A 12,141-nucleotide genomic window follows, 5' to 3' on the forward strand; every position below is an offset into this window, starting at 1 on the left:
GAACGGATTATGAAAACCAAAGAAAGTCTGGTTGATCAGACTCAAAATCTGATTTTTTTTCCTTCAAAATATTTCAACATGGGGCCAAAAAAAGTTGCGAGTGCCAGCATTTTGATAAAGTATGTGAGAAACAATGTTAAATGTTCTTCATATTTGTGGGTGTTTGGAACCAATTAACTGGATTTACATGATTTCTTTTGGAAAAAACTGATTCAGTTTTTGCGCCATTTGGTCTTTGGAACGGATTACGAAAACCAAAGAAAGTCTGGTTCATCAGACTCAAAATCTGATTTTTTTTCCTTCAAAATAATTCAACATGGGGCCGAAAAAAGTCACAAGTGCCAGCACTTTAAATAAAGAAGGTGAGAAACGATGTTAAATTTATTTCATATTTGTGGGTGTTTGGAACCGATTAATTAGATTTACATAATTTATTTTGGGAAAAACTGATTCAGTTTTCGCGTGATTTGGTCTTTGTCGGACCTTTTGGAACAGACTAAGACATTTCAGGTACGTCTGGATCATCAGATTAAGAATCTATACTTTGTTCTAAATTCAAAATAATCCACCATGGGGCCAAAAAAAGTTGCGAGTGTCAGCATTTTGATAAAGAAAGTGAGAAACGATGTTACATTTCTTTCATATTTGTGAGTGTTTGGAACCAATTAATTGGTTTTACATTATTTATTTTGGGAGAAATTGATTCAGTTTTTGCGTGATTTGGTCTTTGTCTGACCTTTTGGAACGGATTACGAAAACCAAAGAAAGTCTGGTTTATCAGACTCAAAATCTGACTTTTTTTTCTTCAAAATATTTCAACAAGGGGCCAAAAAAAGTTGCGAGTGCCAGCATTTTGATAAAGAAGGTGAGAATTTTTTTTAAACTTTCTTCATATTTTTGGATGTTTGGAACCAATTAACTGGAATTACATTATTTATTTTGGAAAAAACTGATTCAGTTTTTGCGCCATTTGGAACGGATTATGAAAACCAAAGAAAGTCTGGTTGATCAGACTCAAAATCTGATTTTTTTTCCTTCAAAATATTTCAACATGGGGCCAAAAAAAGTTGCGAGTGCCAGCATTTTGATAAAGTATGTGAGAAACAATGTTAAATGTTCTTCATATTTGTGGGTGTTTGGAACCAATTAACTGGATTTTCATGATTTCTTTTGGAAAAAACTGATTCAGTTTTCGCGTGATTTGGTCTTTGTCTGACCTTTTGGAACAGACTAAGACATTTGAGGTGCGTCTGGATCATCAGTTTAAGAATCTATACTTTGTTCTAAATTCAAAATAATCCACCATGGGGCCAAAAAAAGTTGCGAGTGCCAACACTTTGATAAAGAAGATGAGAATTTTTTTTTAAATTTTCTTCATATTTTTGGATGTTCGGAACCAATTAACTGTAATTATATTTAGGAAAAAACGGATTCAGTGTTTGCGCCATTCGGAACGGATTACGAAAACCAAAGAAAGTCTGGTTCATCAGACTCAAAATCTGACTTTTTTTTCTTCAAAATATTTCAACATGGGGCCAAAAAAAGTTGCGAGTGCCAGCATTTTGATAAAGAAGGTGAGAAACGATGTTAAATTTATTTCATATTTGTGGGTGTTTGGAACCAATTAATTGGTTTTACATTATTTATTTTGGGAGAAATTGATTCAGTTTTTGCGTGATTTGGTCTTTGTCGGACCTTTTCGAACGGATTACGAAAACCAAAGAAAGTCTGGTTTATCAGACTCAAAATCTGACTTTTTTTTCTTCAAAATATTTCAACATGGGGCCAAAAAAAGTTGCGAGTGCCAACACTTTGATAAAGAAGATGAGAATTTTTTTTTAAATTTTCTTCATATTTTTGGATGTTCTGAACCAATTAACTGTAATTACATTATTTATTTAGGAAAAAATTGATTCAGTTTTTGCGCCATTTGGAACGGATTATGAAAACCAAAGCAAGTCTGGTTGATCAGACTCAAAATCTGATTTTTTTTCCTTCAAAATAATTCAACATGGGGCCAAAAAAAGTTGTGAGTGCCAGCATTTTGATAAAGAAGGTGAGAAACTATGTTAAATTTATTTCATATTTGTGGGTGTTTGGAACCAATTAATTGGATTTACATTTTGGGAGAAATTGATTCAGTTTTTGGGCGATTTGGTCTTTGTCAGACCTTTTGGGACTGACTACGAAAACTGAGGTATGTCCGGGACATCAGCCTTAGAATCTGTACTTTTTTCCCCCTCCAGAATAATCCACCATGGGGCCAAAAAAAGTGGTGAGTGCCAGCACTTTGATAAAGATGGTGAGAAACACAGTACATTTTTTGTTTTTTCTTCATATTTGTGGGTGTTTGGTTGCCATGATTTCTTTCTGATTCAGTTTTTGTCGGACCTTGTGGAGCGGTAGACCAAAACCGAGGTGCGTCCGTCTCATGTAGACGGAATGTCCGCCATGTTTTTAGCTCCAACTGTAGTTTTTCATGTCACTTCCTGCTGGCGAGAGGGCGTCGCCCGATGACATCATCCCCCCCGTCTTTTTGTTACTAAGGTGTCGCGCCGGTGAGGCGAGTCGGACGATTTGAGGCTCGGGAAGTCGATGGTCGGCGTGAGAAAAAGGACGCCACGCGTGATCCCGATGTAGCGTTCACATTGTTTTTGGCGTCGTCGCCGTGGAAACGGCGCCCAGCACTTGAGGGAGACAAAGATCCGGGATGTTTTTCAGTTCTTGTTGGTGCGCTCCCGCACCGACTCGTTGTTGTTGAGCGGCGGCGGCGTCTGCCTGCTGCGAAGGCTGCGGCCCTCGGTGGCGGCCCGCGACGTCTCGGTGACAAAGAGGCGCGTGACCCAGACGGAGGTGACGATGCGCTTGTACTCGTTGCGGAAGTTGCGGTTGAGCAGGCCGTAGATGACGGCGTTGAGGCAGCTGTTGAAGTACGCCATGAAGTAGCTGACCACGAAGAGCCACTCGGGGATGAGCGGGCCCACGCGCGACGGGTCAATGGCCACCGCCAGGCCGATGAGGTTGAGCGGCGCCCAGCAGATGGCGAAGAGCACGAAGACCACGAACATGGTGATGAAGTTGCGCATGTCGCTGGGTCGCAGGCGGGGACTCTCCTCCGTCTTGACTTTGCGTCGCACCTGCAAGAGAGTTCACTTCTTCTTACGCTTTGGTCACAAAGGGCCACAGTTTGACCCTGGAACAGACAAGCAGCAGTTACACCCTGCAGTCCACCTCCTTTACCACTAAAGTCACATTTTAATTGCTGTAATCAAATATTTTAATGCTGTAAATTATTGTGCAACTTCAGACTTATCCATTAATGTAACGTTTTTATATATTTGTCATTAATTGTTATGTTTTATGCTCTTTTTAAAAGACAAAACATTTTTTATTATGAATAAAACACTATATAAAGTAAGTCATATAATGTTTGTTATTTTTAACTTTCAATGCTTTAAATTCTTCAACAATTTCAGACCTATCCTTATTTATAGTTTTTTAAAGGTTTTTTTTTTTTAAATGTTTTTTTTTTTTTTTTTTTTATAGTTTAAGCTATTTTTGTGAAAAAACAAACAAACAAAAAAACAACTCCATAGATATAAAGATATATACATATAAAACTCCATAGATATACAGATATTATCGATTCATAATTTTCTTTTTAGGTTATATACTTTTTTTTGCAAAAAATAAAAAATTAAACTATGGTAAAAACACTATATATATATGTGTACATATATATATATATATATATATATATATATATATATATATATATATATATATATATATATATATATATATATATATATATATATATATATATATATATATATATTATATATATATGTATATATATATATATATATATATATTTATATATATATATATATATATATATATATATATATATATATATATATATGTGTATATATATATATATATGTATGTATATATATATATATATATGTATATATATATATATATATATATATATATATATATATATATATATATATATATATATATATATATATATATATATATATATATATATACATTATATATATATATATACAAATTAAACTATGGTAAAAACACTATATATATGTGTATATATATATATATATATGTATATATATATATTATATATATATATATATATGTGTATATATATATATATATATACATATATATATATATATATATATATATATATATATATGTGTGTTGAGTTTAAAAAAATAATATTTTATGACGTAGATATATATAATATACATATATATATATGTATATATATATATATATATATATATATATATATATATATATATATATATGTATATATATATATATGTATATATATATATATATATATATACATATATATATATATATACATATATATATATATATTATATATATATATATATATATGTATATATATATATGTGTATATATATGTATATATATATATATATATATATATATATATACATATATATATACATATATATATATATATATTATATATATCTACGTCATAAAATATTATTTTTTTAAACTCAAAACTTTAAATTCTTCAACAATTTTAGACCTATCTATATTTATAAAGGTTTTTTTGGTATGTTTTTTTTTATAGTTTATGCTATTTTTGTAAAAAAAATTAAAAAAAATCCATAGGTATAGAGATTTTATAGATTTATAATGTTTTATACTATTTGTAGAAAAGAAAAGCAATTACAATGGAAAAAACACAACATATATACAGTATATATATGTAAGTAAGTCATATAATATTGTTTTTGTTAAACTTTCAACGCTTCAACAATTTCAGACCTATCCATATTTATACATTTTTTTGAAAGGTTTAAAGTGTCTTATAAGTTGTATAGATTTTTGATTTTTTTAAACGTTCAACTATTTACATTTTTCAACAGTTTCAGACCTCTTCATATTTAAGTGTTTTATAATATTATAATATTTATTTTGTGAAAGAAAATGTATATATATATATATACTGTATATATATATATATATATATATATATATATATATATATATATATATATATATATATATATATATATATATATATATATATATATATATATATATATATATATATATATATATATATATATGTATAAAATTAAAAACGTATAATTGACGGATAGATCTGAAGTGGATCTAGATACAATTTTAAGTGTTGAAAGTAAAAAAAAAAAAAAAGACAACTTATTTTCAACACTTTAATGAGTGGGGCCCTTTTGGACCCCCAATAATTTTAGTGGGATTTTTATTTTTATTTTTTACAAACTGTCATTGCTCAAAAAATAATGAATTAAAATCAATGGTGGTATGAATTATTGACATATTCAAGGCTCCAATTACTTCACGTCAAAAAATCAATTATGAAATATTTTTGGGGAAAGTTTTGCATATTTTTGGTGTTTGCCATAAAAAAAACGACTACATTTTCTATGACAAAAATATACATACATACATACAAAAAAATACATGCATACATATATGTATATATATGTATATATATATATATATGTATGTAAGTATACTGTATGTATATATATGTATATTTATATATATGTATATATACATATATAATGTACATGTATGTTTATATATATATACATACATATATATGTATGTATATATATAAACATACATGTACATTATATATGTATATATACATATATATAAATATACATATATATACATACAGTGTATATATATATATATATATATATATATATATATACATATATATATATATATACACATACATATGTGTGTATATGTATGTATATATATATATATATATATACATATATATATATATATATATATATATATATATATATATATATATATATATACACATACATATGTGTGTATATGTGTGTATATATATATATATATATATATATATATATATATATATATATACAGTATATATATATATATATATATATATATATATATATATATATATATATATATATATATATATATATATATATATATATATGGATAGATCTGAAGTGGATCTAGATACAATTTTATGTGTTGAAAGTAAAACTAAAAAGACAGCTTATTTTAATTTAACAATTGTAAAGCTTTAATAATGTAATACTGTGGTGTTTAGTTGTATAAATATAAGTAATTATTATTTAAAGTGCACTAAAACAGTACAGTAATTTGACAATGTGTGCTTTTATTGCCATCTAGTGTCTACTTAAAAAAAAAAGAGTAAAACATCAGTGCAGTATTAGTTCTCCAGTTGTTTTTGAAGTCGTGTACTTTTTGAGGTTAACGTTACAAGGAACTCCTAAAACGTTGATACACATCGCAACTGAAAGTACACGTAAAGCAGTGGTCCCCAACCACCGGGCCGCGGCCCATTACCGGTCCGCTGACCGATTGGTACCGGGCCGCACAAGAAATTTAAAAAAAAAAAATTTTTTTTTTTTTTTTTTTTTTTTTTTTTTAAATGAAATCAACATAAAAAACACAATATATACACATTATATATCAATATAGATCAATACAGTCTGCAGGGATACAGTCCGTAAACACACATGATTGTATTTATTTATGTAAAGAAATAAAAAATAAAAAAATAAAAAGCTACAAAAAGGTTGGGGACCACTGACGTAAAGCACAAGAAATTGATTTTTAATTAAAAAAAAACAGTCGAAGTTGATCATTATTAGCTTTTTTGTGCTATTTATGTTGATTGGTTATTTTAAATATATTTATTTGTTATTAGATAATTAATTTGATCTATTTTGATTGATTTATTTTTGAATTTTTACGTCCAATGAAACGGAAAGAGCCCAGTGACAAATAACAGTGATCGGGTTTCCCTTTGCGTTGTCCACGTCAAAGCGGGGTAATAAGTGTGCGCTGACATTTGTGCACGCGCGGGGACGACGACATGTTCAGCCATTACGGATCAATGCGGCCCAGCTAAATGTTACACACGTCCAAGAGGATTTAAATGGAGCCTTGTGGCATTTACACAATTTACGCTGACTCGTCAGAAGCGGGTCAAAAAAGCGAAAGGTCGTCGTTTCCGCATTCCGAGAAAGTCGGCGCGCTTACCCGCGTATTTGCTTCGGACGATTTTCGACGGTTTGTGGCGTAATTGGAGGTATTCACAACTTTGCTTTATTATTCCAGGTGTGGGCGTGGCTAGGGGCGGGGCCAACATGACATTATCGATAGTGATGTCAAAATAATGGTAACAAAAACGCGTTATAAACGTGAAATACCTTTTTCTTGAACTTTCTCTCCTGACTTTTGAGTGCCCACCTGGTTCCATCTGAATGGCCTGTCGGCCATTCAGATGCACGTTTTTCAAAATAAAACATGTAGGAACATTTTTATGATATGTTTTTCAAAGTACTTAAGGCCAACAGTTGGAAAGTAACAGGTGCGCACACAAAAGTCGGTTCACAGCCGAATCTCCATTCTTATTCATCTCCATTCTAAATCAATTCAGAAGTTTCAAAAATTGATTGCGATTTTTTTTATAGATATATATATATCTATATGTATATATATATGTATATGTATATATATATATATGCATATGTGTATATACTGTATATACAGTATGTATATGTATATATATGTATATGTGTATATATATTTGTATATGTGTATATATATATATGTTTATGTATATAAATGTGTATATATATTTGTATATGTGTGTGTATGTATATATATATTTGTATATGTGTATACAAATGTGTATATATATTTGTATATGTGTGTGTGTGTATATATATATATATATATATATATATATATATATATATATATATATATATATATATATATATATATATATATATATATATATATATACACACACACACACATATGCATTTATATACATATATCCATCCATCCATTCTCTACCGCTTATTGCATTTGGGGTCGCGGGGGGCGCTGGAGCCTATCTCAGCTACAATCGGGCGGAAGGCGGGGTGCACCCTGGACAAGTCGCCACCTCATCGCAGTATATACATATATATATATATATATATATATATATATATATATATATATATATATATATATATATATATATATACACACACATATGCATTTATATACATATATATTTATATATATATGTGTGTGTATATATGTATGTATATGTGTATATATGTACATATATATATATGTATGTATATATATATATATATATATATATATATATATATATATATATATATATATATATATATATATATATATATATATATATATATATATATATATATATACACATACATATATATATATATATATATATATATGTATATATATATATATGTATATGTATATATGTGTATATATGGATGGATGGATGGATATGTATATATGGATGTATATATATATATGTATGTATGTATGTATGTATGTATATATGTGTATATATATATATATATATATGTGTATATACATATATGTATAATATATGTATATATACATATATGTGTATATATATATATATATGTATATATACATATATATATGTATATATACATATATATATATATGTATATATACATATATGTATATGTGTATATATATATAAATATATATTATATATACATGTATATGTGTGTATATAAGTATATGTATATATGTGTATGTATGTAAATGTGATGTGCGTATATATATATACAGTATATATATATATATATATATATATATATATATGTGTATGTATATATATATGTACGTATGTATATATATATGTTTATATATATATATATATATATATATATATATATATATATATATATATATATATATATGTATATGTATATATATATATATATATATATATATATATATATATATATATATATATATATATATATATATATATATATATATATATATATATATATATATATATGTACGTTAGCGCACTAATATTAGCATTCTAGTTTTTTGTCTTTTTTTTACTAATTTTGCATGTATACACCTCAGTCATATTGTGGCACTCGATGCATGCTAACATTAGCAGGCTTGCATTTGGAGAGAAAAAAAACACATTTCAGGCACACGCCTCCGAGTCATTTATTTTAGCACTTGGTGCATGTTACAGTTAGCATTTCAACGTGCTGACATTAGCATGCTGGATTTTCTTTTAGCTCATTTGGGAGGTACTCACCTCAGTCTCATACATTTTGGTGTCACTAACGCTCACTGTAAACACGTCATTGTTAGCATTCTCCCTTTTTTTAGCTCATATTTTTTTGTTACTAGTTATCTAGCCACTGTGCTAACTGTTAGCATTTCAGTTTTTTAGCGTGTTGTAATTCTTTGAAAAAAACATACAGTATATATTGTACTGGTTTTGAAGGTACCAACATGGCCCCCGCATCCTTTAATCGTCAGTCTGGGGCCCTCAGTGGGAAAAGTTTGGGCACCCCCGATCATCCAGCCATACATTTTTAAGGTTTGGCAGGCTTTTATTTTGCCACGGCGGTTCAACGACACGTCGGGGAAACCCTGTATCTGTAAGTGACGAATGGAATCATCCTGACCTGAATGACCAGTATCCAGATGCGCAGGTAGCAGAAGGTGACCACGGCGATGGGCACCAGGAAGTGCACCACCACCACCGCCACCGTGTAGGAGCTGCTGACGTTCTGGGCGAAGGTGCAGGAGTAGACGCGCGGGTCGTAGCGCAGCGAGCCCACGAAGAAGTTGGGCACGATGGCCACCACGGTCAGCAGCCATATCAGGGCCACCAGCATCAGCGTGTTGCGGTAGCTGTACAGCCGGCTGTAGGAGAAGGAGTGGCAGATGTAGCAGTAGCGGTTCACCGCGATGCCCGTGATGTTGAAGATGGAGCCGATGACGCTCAGGCCCATCAGGAAGCCGCTGACCTGCGCACGGAACGCAAGGGACGTCAGGAGTGAGGTGTGGCGAGTCCTCTCCCCGAGGACTTACCATGCATTGGGTGTTTCCTAGCGCCCAGCCGTCGTGGAAGAGCGCGTAGAGGACCAGAGGGTACGGGTAGAACGCCACCACGAGGTCCGCGAAGGCCAGACTCACCACAAACACGTTACCTGGAACAACAAACAACTATTTTATTCTCCTTAAATCAGTGGTCCCCAACCTTTTTGTAGCTGCGGACCGGTCAACGCTTGAAAATTTGTCCCACGGACCGGGGGGGGGGGGGGTGTATTTCAATTTTTTTTTTTTTTTTTTACATAAATAAATACAATCATGTGTGTTTACGGACTGTATCCCTGCAGACTGTATTGATCTATATTGATATATAATGTATATATTGTGATTTTTATGTTGATTTCATTAAAAAATATTTTTTTTTTTTTTTTTTTTTTTTTACATAAATAAATACAATTATGTGTGCTTACGGACTGTATCCCTGCAGACTGTATTGATCTATATTGATATATAATGTATATATTGTGATTTTTATGTTGATTTCATTAAAAAATAATTTTTTTTTTTTTTTTTTTTTTTTACATAAATAAATACAATCATGTGTGCTTACGGACTGTATCCCTGCAGACTGTATTGATCTATATTGATATATAATGTATATATTGTGATTTTTATGTTGATTTCATTAAAAAATATTTTTTTTTTTTTTTTTTTTTTTTTACATAAATAAATACAATTATGTGTGCTTACGGACTGTATCCCTGCAGACTGTATTGATCTATATTGATATATAATGTATATATTGTGATTTTTATGTTGATTTCATTAAAAAAAAAATAATAATAAATAAATTTTTTTTTTTTTTTTTTTTTACATAAATAAATACAATCATGTGTGCTTACGGACTGTATCCCTGCAGACTGTATTGATCTATATTGATATATAATGTATATATTGTGATTTTTATGTTGATTTCATTTTTTAAAAAAAACAAAAAACAATTTTATTGTGATTTTTATGTTGATTTCATTAAAAAAAAAAAAAAAAAAAAAATTTTTTATTTTATTTTACATAAATAAATACAATCATGTGTGCTTACGGACTGTATCCCTGCAGACTGTATTGATCTATATTTATATATAATGTATATATTGTGATTTTTATGTTGATTTCATTAAAAAAAAAAAAAAAAAAAAAAAATATATATATATATATATATATATATATATATATATTTTTTTTTTTATATATATTTTTTTTTAATTTCTTGTGCGGCCCGGTACCAATCGGGGACCACTGCCTTAAATGATGTTTCTACGGCGATAAATCCGACTTATTCCCGTAATATTGCAACTTTTCATGCATATGTGTACGCGCTGTACTACTACTACTACCTACTCAGTGGCCTAGTGGTTAGGCAGAGTCTGGTGTGGATGTACTTGACTGGCCTGCGCAGAGTCCTGACCTGAATCTGATAGAACACCTCTGGGAGGAATTAGATCAGTGGCATTGTGGTTAGAGTTAGATCAGTGGAATTAGGATCTAGAATTAGATCAGTGGCCTTGAGATCGGTGGGACCATTGATCTCTCAGGCGGTACTGCATCAAAAAGTGACATCAGTGTGTAAAGGACATCACCGCATGGGCTCAGGAACAGTTCAGAAAACCACTGTCGGTAACTACAGTCGGTCGCTACATCTGTAAGTGCAAGTTAACCTAATCCAATCCATTCCACTTGTTCATATAGAAAATGCCCACATCACTCAAAATCCAGTCCGCATTTTCTCTGCGACCTTGCTTGCGGTCCTGCAGGTGTACGAAGCACATTAGCACACAGCACTGCAGAACAAGAACCTTGTGTCTGCAATTGTAAATAGTTTAGTTTTTCAGTTTTGTGTTTGTTGTAGAATCTATATGAAGTAATATACATTAGCCTATTGTTAAAATAATTTAAAAAAACATCATTAAATATATTTGTTTTATTGTATTGTTACATTAATAGCTGTTGTATTATTATAGGATAGCTTGTTAAACATTTCGTAGGATTTTCAGAGGGAGGAAAAACCAAGACATTTAATATAAAATGTAGAATGAATAAATACATAAAAAGAAAAAAAATGGTTAAAAGCCATCGTCCCCGGTAGCATTTCATTTCGTCCCGTGCATTCTTTTCACC

At 30.0% G+C, this 12,141-nt stretch overlaps 1 protein-coding gene across 2 annotated transcripts in view; it reads right to left on the reverse strand.

Annotated features, from left to right (window-relative positions):
* Positions 1–651: 651 nt before the first annotated feature.
* The window catches only part of LOC133650029 (melatonin receptor type 1B-B-like), a 124,437-nt gene continuing 112,947 nt past the window's right edge, over positions 652–12,141 (reverse strand). The window contains exons 2-4 of one of the 2 annotated variants that reach the window (XM_062046783.1): positions 10,006–10,124; positions 9,597–9,941; positions 652–3,193 (exon numbers count right to left, since the gene is read on the reverse strand). In XM_062046783.1, coding sequence (XP_061902767.1) covers positions 2,543–3,193; positions 9,597–9,941; positions 10,006–10,124 — 1,115 coding nt within the window. In that variant the 3' untranslated portion in view covers positions 652–2,542. The remainder of the gene's footprint in view (positions 3,194–9,596; positions 9,942–10,005; positions 10,125–12,141) is intronic. The other variant, XM_062046784.1, reaches the window with a different exon arrangement.

Source organism: Entelurus aequoreus, linkage group LG05 (genome assembly GCF_033978785.1).
Source record: "Entelurus aequoreus isolate RoL-2023_Sb linkage group LG05, RoL_Eaeq_v1.1, whole genome shotgun sequence".
NCBI classification, from domain to species: Eukaryota; Metazoa; Chordata; class Actinopteri; order Syngnathiformes; family Syngnathidae; genus Entelurus; species Entelurus aequoreus.